Source organism: Fringilla coelebs, assembly GCF_963513975.1.
Source record: "Fringilla coelebs genome assembly, chromosome: 38".
NCBI classification, from domain to species: Eukaryota; Metazoa; Chordata; class Aves; order Passeriformes; family Fringillidae; genus Fringilla; species Fringilla coelebs.
The window spans coordinates 98,070-114,380 of NC_140064.1; the positions used below are offsets into that span (position 1 = coordinate 98,070).

The following is a 16,311-nucleotide window of genomic DNA, read 5'->3' on the forward strand; positions in this document are numbered from 1 at the left end:
ATTTCGGGGTCCTGGGTGGGGTTTTGGGGTCCTGGGGGGGATGTTGGGGGTCCAGGGGGGATTTGGGGGGGTCCTGGGGGGAATTTGGGGGTCCTGGGGGGGGTTGGGGGGAATTCCGGGTGTGTTTGGGGGGGGGGAGCGTTCTGGGTTTTTGGGGTGTTCTGGGTTTTTTGGGGAGATTTGGGGGCACTTCTGGGGTTTTTTTTAGGGGAGGTTTTGGTGCAGTTCTGGGTTTTTTGGGGGTTTTAGGGGAGATTTTGGGGCACTTCTGGGGTTTTGGGGTTTTTTTGGGGAGATTTTGGGGCACTTCTGGGGTTTTGGGGTTTTTGGGTGGAGATTTTGGGGCAGGTTCTGGGATTTTTTGGGTGGTTTTGGGGGAGATTTTGGGACAGTTTTGGGATATTTAATTTTTGGGGGGTTTTGGGGGAGATTTTGGGGTGGTTCTGGGATTTTTGGGGGGTTTTGGGGGAGATTTTGGAACAGTTCTGGGATTTTTTTTGTGGAGGTTTTTGGGGACGTTCTGAGATTTTTGGGGGGTTTCTGTTTTTTTGGGGGGGAGGAATTTTGGGAACGTTCTGAGATTTTTTTTGGGGGGGGGCGTCAAATTTTTTAGAGGGATTCTGGATTTATTTTTCTTTCATTTTGGGGTTTTTTTGGGGGGGAGATTTTGGGGCAGTTTCTGGGTTTTTTGGTTTGTTTGGGGTTTTTTTTGTGGGGGAGACTTTGGGGCAGTTTTGGGGTTTTTTGGGGTTTTTTTTTGGGAGATTTTGGGTTTTTTGGGGGGGGGGATGTCCCCATGTCCCCCCCCTTTTGTCACACGCGTGGCTGAACGTGACCAGACGCATCCCCCACCCCCACGATGAATAATTCCCCTATTTTGGGTGGAAAAACGGCGATTTTGGGTTCCTGAGGAAATTCCTCTCCTTTGACTCCGCTCCCGCGCCCCCACAACGGGACGAGTTTGGCCAAGTTTGGGCAAAAAAAGGCGCCGGAGATTAAAAAAAAAAAAAAGGGAAAAAAAATTGAATAAAAGGGAAAAAAAAAGGAAAATAAAAAGTGAAAAAAGGGAGGGGGGGGGAAGGAGAAAAAAATGGGAAAAAAGGGAAAATGGGGAAAAATGGCAAAAATAAAAAGGAATAAAAAAGGGGGAAAAAAGGAAAAAATTGGGATTTCTTTTTTTTTTTACCCCAGAGGGGTTTGGGATTGGGGGGATTTATGGGGTCTATAGGGGATCTATGGGGTCTATAGGGGATCTATGGGGTCTATAGGGTCTATAGGGGATCTATGGGGTCTATAGGGGGTCTATGAGGATCTATAGGGGATCTATGGGGTCTATGGGGTCTATGGGGTCTATAGGGGATCTATGGGGTCTATGGGGTCTATAGGGGATCTATGGGGTCTATGAGATCTATAGGGGATCTATGGGGTCTATGGGATCTATGGGGTCTATAGGGGATCTATGGGGGATCTATAGGGTCTATAGGGGTCTATGGGGTCTATAGGGGATCTATGGGGTCTATGAGATCTATGGGGGGTCTATGGGGTCTATAGGGGATCTATGGGGTCTATAGGGGTCTATGGGGTCTATGGGATCTATGGGGGGTCTATGGGGTCTATGAGGGTCTATAGGGGATCTGTGGGGTCTATAGGGGGTCCATGGGGTCTATGGGGTCTATAGGGGGTCTATGGGGTCTACGGGGTCTATAGGGGTCTATAGGGGTCTATAGGGGGTCTACGGGGTCTATAGGGGATCTGTGGGGTCTATAGGGATCTATAGGGGATCTATGGGGTCTATAGGGGTCTATGGGGTCTATAGGGGGTCTATGAGGATCTATAGGGGATCTATGGGGTCTATGGGGTCTATGGGGTCTATAGGGGATCTATGGGGTCTATGGGGTCTATAGGGGATCTATGGGGTCTATGGGGTATATAGGGGTCTATGGGGTCTATGGGGTCCATAGGGGTCTATGGGGTCTATAGGGGTTCTATGGGGTCTATGGGGGATCTATGGGGTCTATGGGGTATATAGGGGTCTATAGGCATCTATAGGGGATCTATGGGGTCTATGGGGTCTATAGGGGTCTATGGGGTCTATAGGGGGTCTATGAGGATCTATAGGGGATCTATGGGGTCTATGGGGTCTATGGGGTCTATAGGGGATCTATGGGGTCTATAGGGGATTTATGGGGTCTGTAGGCATCTATAGGGGATCTATGGGGTCTATGGGGTATATAGGGGTCTATGGGGTCTATAGGGGATCTATGGGGTCTATGAGGGTCTATAGGGGATCTATAGGGGATCTATGGGATTTATGGGGTCTATAGGGGATCTATAGGCATCTATAGGGGGTCTGTGGGGTCTATGGGATCTATGGGGTCTATAGGGGGTCTATGGGGTCTATGAGGGTCTATAGGGGTCCATAGGAGTCCATGGGGTCTATAGGGGATCTATGGGGTCTATAGGGGGTCCATGGGGTCTATAGGGTGTCTAGGGGGTCTATAGGGGTCTATAGGGGATCTATGGGGTCTATAGGGATCCATAGGGGTCCATGGGGTCTATAGGGGGTCCATGGGGTCTGTGGGGAGCTGGAACAGACCCCAGACCCCACAGGGAGGTTGGGACAGCCCCAATTCCCCTCCCCCCACCCCCCGCCCTCTGTCCCCGGTGTCCCCAGAGCTGCCACCGCAGCTGCCGGCGCGTCACCCCGCAGGAAGGGGCCCGGGTGACACCCGGGGTGACAGCGGGGGGGGACAGCGGGGGGACAGCTGGGGACAGCCAGGGGACAGCCAGAGGACAGCTGGGGACAGCCTGGGGACAGCCAGGGGACACAAAGGTCACAGGGGACAGCCAGGGGACAGCCAGGGGACATGGGGGGGACACAAAGGTCACAGGGGACAGCCAGGGGACAGCTGGGGACAGCCAGGGGACACAAAGGGCACAGGGGACAGCCAGGGGACAGCCAGGGGACACAAAGGGCACAGGGGACAGCCAGGGGACAGCCAGGGGACACAAAGGGCACAGGGGACAGCCAGGGGACATGGGGGGGTCACAAAGGTCACAGGGGACAGCCAGGGGACAGCCAGGGGACAGCCAGGGGACAGAAAGGGCTCAGGGGACAGCCAGTGGACAGCCAGGGGACACAAAGGTCACAGGGGACAGCCGGGGGACAGCTGGGGACACAAAGATCACAGGGGACAGCCGGGGGACAGCTGGGGACACAAAGATCACAGGGGACAGCCGGGGGACAGCTGGGGACACAAAGATCACAGGGGACAGCCGGGGGACAACCAGGGGACACAAAGGGCACAGGGGACAGCCAGGGGACACAAAAGTCACAGGGGACAGCCGGGGGACAGCCAGGGGACATGGGGGGGGTCACAAAGGGCACAGGGGACAGCCAGGGGACAGCCAGGGGACAGCCAGGGGACAGCCAGAGGACATGGGGGGGTCACAAAGGGCACAGGGGACAGCCAGGGGACAGCCAGGGGACAGCCAGGGGACACAAAGGTCACCGGGGTCACAGGGGACATGGGAGGGACATGGTGTCACCCCAGGGTGACAGCGGGGCGGGGGGGGGGACAGCCAGGGGACAGCCAGGGGACACGGGGGGACACAGGGGGACACGGAAAGGGACACGGGGCGGGGGACACGGGGGACACAGGGGGGACATGATGGGGACACCCAGGGACATGATGGGGACACCCAGGGACATGGGGGGGACATGGGGGGGGACATGGGGGACACGGAAAGGGACACGGGGCGGGGGTCACGGGGGACACAGGGGGGACATGATGGGGACACCCAGGGACATGATGGGGACACCCAGGGACATGGGGGGGACATGGGGGGGGACATGGGGGACACGGAAAGGGACACGGGGCGGGGGTCACGGGGGACACAGGGGGGACATGATGGGGACACCCAGGGACATGGGGGGGACATGGGGGACACGGAAAGGGACACGGGGCGGGGGTCACAGAGGGGACATGATGGGGACACCCAGGGACATGGGAGGGACACCCAGGGACATGGGGGGGACATGGGGGGTGTCACGGGGGACATGGGGGACACGGAAAGGGACACGGGGCGGGGGTCACGGGGGTCACAGAGGGGACATGATGGGGACACCCGGGGGGTCACAGAGGGGTCATGGGAGGGGACACGGGACACGGGTGGTGACGTCAGGGGGGGACACCAGTGGAAATCCCCCCCTCCCTCTTTGTCCCGCCCCCGCCCCGCCCTTTAAAGGCGCCGGCGGGGCCGGAGGCGGCTCCAGAGACGGGACCGGGACCGGGACAACCGGAACGGGATCGGAACCGGGACCGAGATCAGAACCGGGACATCGGAATCGGAACCGGGACATCGGGTCCGAGATTAAAACACCGAGACCGGGATCGGGAACGGGACATCAGAACCGGGACACCGGGAGAGAGACCGGGACCGGGACCGGGACATCAGGAACGGGATCGGAACCGGGACATCGGGACCGGGGACATCAGGACCGGGACATCGGGAACGGGATCGGAACCGGGACATCGGGTCCGAGATTAAAACACCGGGATCGGGATCCGGGACGGGACAGCGGGAGTGAGACCGGGACATCGGGACTGGGGCCGGGACCGGGTTCGGGATCAGAACCGGGACATCGGGACCGGGATCAGAACCGGGATTAAAACACCGGGACCAGGATCAGGACTGGGATCAGGATCGGAACCGGGACAGCAGGACCGAGACTGGGACTGGGATACTGGGATACTGGGAGTGAGACCAGTACCAGTACCGGGATACTGGGAGTGAGACCAGTACCAGTACCGGGATACTGGGAGTGAGACAGGACCGGTACCGGGATACTGGGAGTGAGACCAGCACCAGTACCGGGATACTGGGAGTGAGACCAGTACCAGTACCGGGATACTGGGAGTGAGACGGGACTGGGACCGGGATACCGGGAGCAGAACCGGAGCTGATTCTGGGACAACGGAACCGGAACTGAGACCAGAGAGAGGTGAGGGGACAGCGGGACTGGGACTGGGAATGGAACTGGGACTGGGACTGGGATTGGGACTGGGACTGGGACTGGGAATGGAATTGGGACTGGGACTGGGATTGGGACTAGGATTAGGATTGGGACTGGGACTGGACTGGAACTGGGACTGGGACTGGGACTGGGACTGGGACTGGGACTGGGATTGGGACTGGGACTGGGACTGGGATTGGGATTGGGATTGGGACTGGGACTGGGACTGGGGGTGAAACTGGGACTGGGATTGGGACTAGGATTAGGATTGGGACTGGGAATGGAATTGGTATTGGGACTGGGATTGGGACTAGGATTAGGATTGGGACTGGGACTGGACTGGAACTGGGACTGGGACTGGGACTGGGATTGGGACTGGGACTGGGATTGGGATTGGGACTGGGACTGGGGGTGAAACTGGGTCTGGGATTGGGACTGGACTGGAACTGGGACTGGGACTGGGATTGGGACGGGGACTGGGATTGGGATTTGGACTGGGACTGGGACTAGGACTGGGACTGGGACTGGGACTGGGACTGGGATTGGGACTGGGACTGGGATTGGGACTGGGACTGGGATTGGGACTGGGAGTGAAACTGGGTCTGGGACTGGGGCTGGACTGGGACTGGGACTGGGGCTGGACTGGGATTGGGACTGGGACTGGGACTGGGGCTGGGACTGGGATTGGGACTGGGACTGGGACTGGGACTGGGACTGGGACTGGGACTGGGACTGGGGCTGGGACTGGGATTGGGACTGGACTGGGACTGGACTGGGACTGGGACTGGGACTGGGACTGGGACTGGGACTGGACTGGGACTGGACTGGGGCTGGGACTGGGACTGGGACCTGGACTGGAACTGGGACTGGACTGGGATTGGGACTGGACTGGGACTGGACTGGGACTGGGACTGGGACTGGGGCTGGACTGGGGGTGACACCAGGACTGGGACTGGGACTGGGACTGGGACTGGGACTGGGACTGGGACTGGGACTGGGACTGGGGCTGGACTGGGGGTGACACCAGGACTGGGACTGGGACTGGGACTGGGACTGGGACTGGGACTGGGACTGGGGGTGACACCAGGACTGGGACTGGGACTGGGACTGGGACTGGGGGTGACACCAGGACTGGGATTGGGACTGGGACTCGGTTTAGGATTGGGATTAGGACTGAGGGTGACACCAGCACTGTCCCCACCCCTGGTGCCACCCCAGGTGTCACCCTGGTGTCCCCTGGGAGCGGGAGGGGGCTGCCCCATCACCCCCAGTGTCCCCAGTGTCCCCAGTGACCCCAGTGTCCCCATGTCCCTCCAGGATGCACGTGACCCTGATGACCCTGATGACCCTGGTGACCCTGGTGGCCCTGGTGGCCCTGGTGGCCCTGGCGGGCTCAGAGCCACCAGAACCGGCCGGGGTGTCCCAGCTGGTGACAGATTTTGGGCTGCGGCTGTTCCGGGCGGCGCTGGCGGACCGAGGTGACACCAATGTCATCTTGTCACCCTACGGGGCCACCTCGGTGCTGGTGGCCCTGCAGGTGGCCACGGCCGGGAGGGGCCGGCGGCAGCTGGAGGAGGCCACCGGCTTCAGCATCGACGGTGAGGGGACACGGAGGGGACACCTGGGGACACTGTCACAATAAGGGGGGGGTTAGAGGTCATTGTCACCACTGGGGACACCTTGAGGTCATTGTCACCATGGAGGGGGGGTGGGTTTGAGGTCATTGTCCCCATTGGGGACACTCTGGTGTCCCTGTCCCCATGGCAGGGGGGCGGGGTCGCCCTCCGTGCCTCACTTTCCCCCTCCGTGCCTCAGTTTCCCCCTCCATGCCTCAGTTTCCCCTCCGTGCCTCAGTCTCCCTCTCCGTGCCTCAGTTTCCCCGCCCGTGCCTCAGTTTCCCCCTCCGTGCCTCAGTTTCCCCTCTGTGCCTCACTTTCCCCTTCCGTCCGTGCCTCAGTTTCCCCATCCGTGCCTCACTTTCCCCATCCATATCTCAGTTTTCCCCTCCGTCCGTGCCTCAGTTTCCCCCCCGAACCTCAGTTTCCCCCTCCGTGCCTCAGTTTCCCGGTCCGTGCCTCAGTTTCCCCTTCCGTGCTTCAGTTTCCCTGTCCTTGCCTCACTTTCCCCCTCCATCCGTGCCTCAGTTTCCCCCTCCCTTTCTCAGTTTCCCCCTCCGTGCCTCAGTTTCGCCTTCCGTCCGTGCCTCAGTTTCCCCCTCCATGCCTCAGTTTCCCCATCCATATCTCACTTTCCCCCTCCGTGCCTCAGTTTCCCCATCCGTGCCTCAGTTTCCCTGTCCGTGCCTCAGTTTCCCCATCCGTACCTCAGTTTCCCTGTCCGTGCCTCACTTTCCCCGCCCGTGCCTCAGTTTCGCCCTCTGTCCGTGCCTCAGTTTCCCCCTCCGTGCCTCAGTTTCCCCGTCCGTGCCTCAGTTTCCCCCTCCGTTCCTCAGTTTCCCCGTCCGTGCCTCAGTTTCCCCTCCGTGCCTCACTTTCCCCGCCCGTGCCTCACTTTCCCCCTCCATCCGTGCCTCAGTTTCCCCCTCTGTCCGTGCCTCAGTTTCCCCATCCGTGCCTCAGTTTCCCCGCCCGTTCCTCAGTTTCCCCGTCCGTGCCTCAGTTTCCCTGTCCATGCCTCACTTTCCCCTTCCGTGCCTCAGTTTCCCCCTCCATGCCTCAGTTTCCCCCTCCGTCCGTGCCTCAGTTTCCCCCCCGTGCCTCAGTTTCCCCCTCCATCCGTGCCTCAGTTTCCCCTCCGTCCGTGCCTCAGTTTCCCCCTCCCTGTCTCAGTTTCCCCTCCGTCCGTGCCTCAGTTTCACCCTCCGTCTGTGCCTCAGTTTCCCCCTCCGTTCCTCAGTTTCCCCCCCGTGCCTCAGTTTCCCTGTCCGTGCCTCAGTTTCCCCCTCCGTCCGTGCCTCAGTTTCCTCTCCGAACCTCAGTTTCCCCCTCCGTGCCTCAGTTTCCCTGTCCGTGCCTCAGTTTCCCCATCCGTACCTCAGTTTCCCTGTCCGTGCCTCACTTTCCCCGCCCGTGCCTCAGTTTCGCCCTCTGTCCGTGCCTCAGTTTCCCCCTCCGTGCCTCAGTTTCCCCCTCTGTCCGTGCCTCAGTTTCCCCATCCATATCTCACTTTCCCCGCGCGTGCCTCAGTTTCCCGGTCCGTGCTGCCTCACTTTCCCCCTCCATCCGTGCCTCAGTTTCCCCTCCGTCCGTGCCTCAGTTTCCCCCCCGAACCTCAGTTTCCCCCTCCGTGCCTCAATTTCCCTGTCCGTGCCTCACTTTCCCCGCCATCCGTGCCTCACTTTCCCCTCCGTCCGTGCCTCAGTTTCCCCGCCCGTGCCTCAGTTTCCCCGCTTTCCCCGCAGGCCCGGGGGTCTCGGCCCAGCTGCGGGGGCTGCGCCGGGCGCTGCGGGGTCGCGGCCACACCCTGGAGGTGGCCCAGGGTCTCTTTGTCGCCCCCGGGGTGACCCTGCGGGGGGGCTTCGTGCCGCGGCTCCGGCGGGCCCTGGGACCCCGCAGCCTCGCCCGCCTGGAGCTCGGAAATGGGGAGGGGGCCACGAGGGTCCTCAACGCCTGGGCCCGCCAGAGGACCCGCGGTGAGACCCCCGGGGTTGGGGAATTGGGGAGGGGGGAGCCCCGGGATTTGGGGATTTGGGGAGGGGGGACCCCGGGATTTGGGGATTTGGGGATTTGGGGATTTGGGGTGTGGGACCCCCGGGATTTGGGGATTTGGGGTGGGGGACTCCCGGGATTGGGGATTTGGGGAGGGGGGAGCACCGGGATTTGGGGATTTGGGGATTTGGGGATTTGAGGAGGGAGAGCCCCGGGATTTGGGGTGTGGGACCCCCGGGATTTGGGGATTTGGGGAGGGGGAGCCCCGGGATTTGGGGATTTGGGGAGGGTTGTGGGACCCCCGGGATTTGGGGATTTGGGGAGGGGGGAGCCCCGGGATTTGGGGATTTGGGGATTTGGGGATTTGAGGAGGGAGAGCCCCGGGATTTGGGGTGTGGGACCCCCGGGATTTGGGGATTTGGGGAGGGGGAGCCCCGGGATTTGGGGATTTGGGGAGGGTTGTGGGACCCCCGGGATTTGGGGATTTGGGGAGGGGGGAGCCCCGGGATTTGGGGATTTGGGGTGTGGGACCTCCGGAATCGGGGATTTGGGGAAGGGGGAGCCCCGGGATTGGGGATTTGGGGTGTTGGACCCCCGGGATTTGGGGATTTGGGGTGGGGGGACCCCCGGGATTGGGGATATGGGGTGCGGGACCCCCGGGATCGGGGATTTGGGGTGTGGGACCCCCGGGATTTGGGGATTTGGGGTGTTGGACCCCCGGGATTGGGGATTTGGGGAGGGGACCCCCAGGATCCCTTTATTGGGGGGCTCAATGGGATTTTTTTAGGCTCAAAGGGGATTTTTGGGGCTCAATGGGGATTTTTTTAGGCTCAAAGGGGATTTTTTGGGTCTCAATGGTGATTTTTCACCCTCACCTCCCTTTCCCGTCCCCGGTGACCCCGCGGTGTCCCCTCAGGGCTGGTGTCCGGCCTGGTGGCCCCCGGGGCGCTGTCCCCCCGTGTCCGGCTCTTGGTGGCCAGCGCCGAGTTCTTCGGGGGGCTCTGGGGGGTCCCGTTCCCGGCCCGCGCCAGCCGCGCCCGCCCCTTCCTGCGGCCCGGCGGCACCTGGGGCAGCGCCACCATGATGGAGGCCACGCTGCGGCTGCCGTGTGGTGAGACACGGGGACACCGGGGACACCTGTGTCATCTCTGCCACCTGAGTGTCACCTGAGTGTCACCTGTGTCATCTGTGTTACCTGTGTGTCACCTCTGTTACCTGTGTCTCACCTCCCTGTGCCACCTGTGTCACCTGTCAACCCCTGTGTCACCTGTGTGTCACCTGTGTCACCTCCATCACCTGTGGGGCACCTGTGTGTCACCTGTGGCACCTGTGTGTCACCTGTGTCACCTCTGTCACCTGTGTGTCACCTGTGTTACCTGTGTTACCTGTGTGTCACCTGTGTGTCACCTGTGTCATTTGTATGTCACCTGTAGCACCGGCATGGCACCTGTGTGTCACCTATGTCACCTGTGTGTCACCTGTGTCACCTGTGTCATTTGTGTGTCACCTGTGTCATCTGTGTTACCTGTGTGTCACCTGTGTGTCACCTCTGTTACCTGTGTGTTACCTGTGTCACCTCTCTGTCACCTGTGTTATCTGTGTCCCTGTGTGTCACCTGTGTCATCTCTGTCACCTGTGTGTGACCTGTGTCATTTGTGTGTCACCTGTGGCACCTGCACGGCACCTGTGTGTCATCTGTGTCACGTCTGTCACCTGTGGGGCACCTGTGGCACCTGTGTGTCACCTGTCCCACCTGTGTGGCACCTGTGTGGCACCTGTGTCACCTGTGTTATCTGTGTTCCTGTGTGTCACCTGTGTCATCTCTGTCACCTGTGTGGCACCTGTGTGTCACCTGTGTGGCACCTGTGGCACCTGTGTGTCACCTGTGTGGCACCTGTGGCACCTGTGTCACCTGTCCCACCTGTGTGTTACCTGTGTCACCTCTCTGTCACCTGTGTTATCTGTGTCCCTGTGTGTCACCTGTGTCATCTCTGTCACCTGTGTGTCACCTGTGTGTCACCTGTCCCACCTGTATGGCACCTGTGTGTCACCTGTGTGTCACCTGTGCTATCTGTGTCACCTGTGTGTCACCTGTGGCACCTGTGTGGCACCTGTGTCACCTGTCAACCCCTGTGTCACCTGTGTGTCACCTGTGTGTCACCTGTGTGTCACCTGTGTCACCTGTGTTACCTGTGTTACCTGTGTGTCCCTGTGTGTCACCTGTGCCACCTGCGTCACCTCTGTCACCTGTGTGTCACCTGGGGCACCTCTGTCACCTGTGGGGCACCTGTGTGTCACCTGTGTCACCTGTGTGTCACCTGTATTACCTGTGTGTCACCTGTGTGTCACCTGTGTCACCTGTGTCACCTGAGTGTCCCCTGTGTGTCACCTCTGTCACCTCTGTCACCTGTGTCATCTGTGTCACCTGTGTGTCATCTGGGTGTCACCTGTGTTACCTGTCAAACCCTGTGTCATCTGTGTGGCACCTGTGTGTCACCTGTGTGTCACCTGTGTCACCCTAAGTCCCCCTGTCTGTCCCAGTGCCACCACCCCGTGTCCCCCTGCCTGTCCCCGCGTCCCCTCTCACCCCTCCCCCCCGATGTCCCCCCCCAGGTGACTTTGTGACCCCCGGGGGGGTCCCGTTCACGGTGGCCGAGGTCCCCTACGCGGGGGGGGAGGTGGCCCTGCTGCTGGTGGCACCCCTGGAGCGCCACGTCCCCCTTGTCACCCTGGTGCCACTGCTGGACGCCGCCGCTGTCACCGGCTGGGTGACACAGCTGCGCCCCGCCCCCCGCGTGCTGGTGCTGCCGCGGTGAGAGGGAGGGGACATTTGGGGACATTGGGGACATTGGGGACATCTGGGGGGATTGGGGGGATTGGGGACATTGGGGACATTGGGGGGGTTGGGGACATTGGGGACATTGGGGACATTGAGGGGGGTTGGGGACATTGGGGACATTGGGGACATTGAGGACATTGGGGGGATTGGGGGGATTGGGGGGTTGGGGACATTGGTGACATTGGGGACATTGTTGGGATTGGGGACATTTGGGATACTGGGGGCATTTGGGGACAGTGGGGACATTGGGGACATTAGGGTGTTGGGGAACATTGGGGACATCGGGGACATTGGGGACATTGGGGGGTTGGGGACATTGGGGACACTTGGGGACACTGGGGGAATTGGGGACATTGTGGGGATTGCGGACATTGGAGATATTGGGGACACCGGGGACATTGGGGACATTTGGGGACAGTGGGGACATTGGGAATATTGGGGGGATTGGGGACATTGGGGGGGACTGGGGACATTGGGAACATTGGGGACATTGGGGGCATTTGGGGACATTGGGGACATTGGGGACATTGGGGACATTTGGGGACATTGGGGACATTTGGGGACACTTGGGGGACTGGGGACAGTGTGGGCATTTGGGAACATTGGGGACATTGGGGGGACACTGGGGACATTTGGGGACACTGGGGACATTTGGGGGATTGGGGACATTGGGGACATTGGGGGCATTTGGGGGACTGGGAACATTTGGGGGGTTGGGGACATTTAGGAACATTGGGGACATTTGGGCGCATTTGGGGACACTGAGGACATTGGAGACATTGGGGACATTTGGGGACAGGGGGGACATTGGGGACAATGGGGACAATAGGGACATTTGGGGACATTGGGGACAGTGGGGGACAGTGGGAACATTTGGGGTGTTGGGGACACTGGGGGGACTGGGGACATTGGGACATTGGGGGGATTGGGGACATTGGGGGGACACTTGGGGACACTTGGGGACACTTGGGGGGATTGGGGACATTGGGAGGACACTTGGGGACACTTGGTGACACTGCCACCCTCCCGCAGCTTCTCCCTGGAGACCTCCTGGGACCTCCGGGGTCCCCTCAAGGCCTTGGGGGTCCTCGACCTCTTCGACCCCGAGCGCGCCGACTTCTCCCCGCTGACAGGTAACGTCCCCAAATGTCCCCAAACGTCCCCAAACGTCCCCAAATGTCCCCAAATGTCCCCAAATCCCCCAAATCAGGCAAATGTCCCCAATGTCCCCAACCCACCCAATGTCCTCAGTGTCCCCAATGTCCCCAAATCCCCACAATGTTCCCCAATGACACCAATCCCCCAAATCCCATAAATGTCCCCAAATGTCCCCAATGTCCCCAATGTCCCCAAAATGTCCCCACTGTCCTCAAAGTCCCCCCAATGTCCCCCCAACGTCCCCAATCCCCCCAACGTCCTCCATGTCCCCAATGTCCCCAAATGTCCCAAATGCCCCTGATGTCCCCAGCTCCCCTGATGTCCCCAGTGTCCTCAAAGTCCCCAATGTCCCCAAATGTCCCCAACCCCCCCAATGTCCCCAACCCCCTGATGTCCCCAATGTCCCCAAATCCCCCCAGTGTCCCCAATGTCGGCAATGTCCCCAGTGTCCCCAAATGTCCCAAATGCCCCTGATGTCCCTAACCCCCCTGATGTCCCCAATGTCCCCAACCCCCCCAATGTCCCCAAACCCCTGATGTCCCCAATGTCCCCAATGTCCCCAATGTCCCCAATGTTCCCAATGTCCCCAATGTTCCAAATGTCCCCAACCCCTCTAATGTCCCCAATGTCCCCAATGTCCCCAAATCCCCACAATGTCTCCAATGTCCCCAAGTGTCCCCAACCCCCCCAATGTCCCAAATATCCCCAGTGTCCCCCAATGTCCCCAATCCCACAAATCCCTCCAGTGTCCCCAATGTCCTCAATGTCCCTGATGTCCCCAATGTCCCCAAATGTCCCCAACCCCTCTAATGTCCCCAATGTCCCCAAATCCCTGCAATGTCCCCAAATCCCCCCAATGTCCCAAATCCCCCAAATGTCCCCAATGTTCCCAATGTCCCCAATGTCCCCAATCCCCCCAATGTCCCCAATGTCCCCAAAGTCCCCGATGTCCCCAAATCCCCCCAGTGTCCCCAATGTCCCCAACGTCCCCAATGTCCCCAAATCCCTGCAATGTCCCCAAATCCCCCCAATGTCCCCAATGTCCCCAAATCCCCACAATGTCCCCAATGTCCCCAAATGTCCCCAATGTCCCCAGTGTCCCCAGTGTCCCCAATGTCCCCAAATGTCCCCAATGTCCCCAGTGTCTCCAATGTCCCCAAATCCCTTTAATGTCCCCAATGTCCCCAATGTCCCCAATCCCACAAATCCCTCCAGTGTCCCCAATGTCCCTGATGTCCCCAATGTCCCCAACATCCTCACAGTCCCCAATGTCCCCAATGTCCCCAACCCGCCCAATGTCCCCAACCCCTCTAATGTCCCTAATGTCCCCAAATATGCCAAATGTCCCCAATGTCCCCAAATCCCCCCAGTGTCCCCAATGTCCCCAACGTCCCTGATGTCCCCAAATGTCCCCTCCCAGGTGAGGAGCACCTGGTGCTGGGCCCGGTGCTGCAGAAGGTTCGGATGGAGGTGACGGAAAACGGCACCGAGGCGGCCTCGGCCTCAGGTTTGGGGCATTTTGGGGCATTTTGGGGCATTTTGGGGCATTTTGGGGCATTTGGGGGAATTTTTAGGGGTTTGGGGAACTTTGGGGGTTTTGAGGGATTTTTAGGGATTTTTGTGTTGAGGGGGTTTGGGGAATTTTGAGGATTTGGGGAGTTTTGGGGTGATTTTGAGGATTTTGGGGTGTTTGGGGTATTTTGAGGATTTTTGGGGATTTGGGGGATTTGGGGCATTTTTGGGGCTTTGGGGAATTTTGGGGGATTTTAGGGATTGGGAGACTTTGGGGATTTTTGGGGCTTTGGGGGATTTTGGGGTTTTGGAGAAATTTGGATGGATTTGGGGGGATTTGGGGAGTTTGGGGCAATTTGGGGCATTTGGGGCATTTTGGGAATTTGGGGGGTTTGGAGAATTTGGGGGGATTTTTGGGAGTTGGGAGGGTTTGGGGAGTTTGGGGCAATTTGTGGGGTTTGGGGGAATTTGGATGGATTTGGGGGATTTGGGGGATTTCTGGTGGTTTAGGGGTTTGGGGGATTTGAGGAGTTTGGGGCAATTTGGGGCAATTTGGGGGATTTTTAGGAGTTTGGGGTATTGGGGGAATTTTGGGAGATTTGGGGGTAATTTAGGGGGGATTTTGGAAGAATTTTAGCAGAATTTTGGGGTATTTGGGAAAACTGGAGGGTTTAGGGGTTTGGGGGGATTTGGGGGGATTTTGGGGTTTTTGGGGAGGGTCTCACTTTCCCCCCCCATCCCGCAGCTGCCGTGGTTTATTCCCGCATGGCCCCCCCTGAAATCATCTTGGATCGACCCTTCCTCTTCCTCATCCGGCACCGCCCCACAGGTTTGGGGGATTTGGGGGGAATTTGGGGGAATTTGGGGGTTTTGGGGGAATTTGGGGGGTTTGGGGGGATTTGGGGAATTAGGGGGAGTTTGGGGAATTTGGGGGGATTTGAAGGTTTGGGGGGTTTTGGGGGATTTGAGGGGTTTTGGGGGATTTGGGGAATTTAGGGGATTTTGGGGAATTTGGGGGGTTTGAAGATGTGGGGGGGTTTGGGGGGATTTGGGGGATTTGGGGAATTTTGGAGAGTTTGAAGGTTCGGGGGGGTTTGGGGGATTTGAGGGATTTGGGGGATTTGGAGGATTTGGGGGGATTTAGGGGTTAGGGGGGTTTGGAAAATTCTGGAGGATTTTGGGAGATTTGGGGATTTTGAGGGATTTTGAGGGATTTGGGAGGGATTGGAGGATTTGGGGGATTTAGGGATTTTGGTGGGATTTGAGAATTTTGGGTGGATTTGGGTGATTCAGGGGCTTGGGGGAATTTTGGGGCTTTTGAGGGAATTCGAGACTTTTGGGAGGTTCGGGAGAATTTGGAGTGTTTGGGGAACTTGGGGGAATTTTGGGGGATTTTGGGGATTTTGGGGGGGGTCTCAGCCCCACGAATTTGGGTCTGGGGGTGCCCCTGACCCCCTCTCTCCCCCTACAGGCACCGTTCTCTTCGTGGGGCAGGTGACGGAGCCCTGAACGCCCCAAAATTGGGACACCCCAAAATTGGGACACCGCAAAACTGAGGAAACCCCCAAAGTGGAGTCACCCCACACTGGGGTCACCCCAAAATTGGGGTCTTGTGGGGTCTGGGGGCAGCTGTAATTTATTGGGAAGAGTTTAATATATTATATATAATAAATCTATTAAATTTAATAAATTTATTAAATACGTTAAATATCATAAATTTATTAAATATATTAACTATCTTGGGGGTCACCCCAAAACCTGGCCATGTGGTCACTCTGTCCTGGCCTTGACGTCACCACCATGTCCCCATGGGCATTTCCAACCCCAGAACCCCAAATTCCCCTTTCCCCCCCCAAAAAAAATCCCCTTTCGTTACCATAGCAACACCCCATAGCAACCGTTACGCGCCAGCGCCGCGTTGCCACGGTAACAGCCCCGCCCCCTCGCGTTAGACCACGCCCCTTCCCCGTTACCACGGCAACACCCGCCCTTTGGCGGGAAGCGCACCCCGGTTGCCGTGGCGACAAGTCCCGCCCTATCTCCGTTGCTATGGAAACCCCCCGCCCTCACAGCGGTAAAACACACCCCAGATCACGCCCCTTTTTCGGTTGCCATGGCGACACGCCGCGCCCCGGCGCATGCGCGGTGACGTCACACCCGGAAGCGGCGGGCCCGGC

General features: G+C 59.1%; 1 protein-coding gene across 1 annotated transcript; it reads left to right on the forward strand.

Annotated features, from left to right (window-relative positions):
- Window positions 1-6,335: 6,335 nt before the first annotated feature.
- On the forward strand, window positions 6,336-15,643 carry SERPINE1 (serpin family E member 1; the record flags this gene model as incomplete). Its single annotated transcript, XM_084224469.1, has 8 exons — window positions 6,336-6,615; window positions 8,379-8,609; window positions 9,542-9,736; window positions 11,239-11,437; window positions 12,497-12,597; window positions 14,043-14,129; window positions 14,880-14,963; window positions 15,606-15,643. The coding sequence occupies 8 exons, from the start codon at window positions 6,336-6,338 to the stop codon at window positions 15,641-15,643; spliced, it is 1,215 nt and encodes a 404-aa protein (XP_084080595.1).
- Window positions 15,644-16,311: the final 668 nt, after the last annotated feature.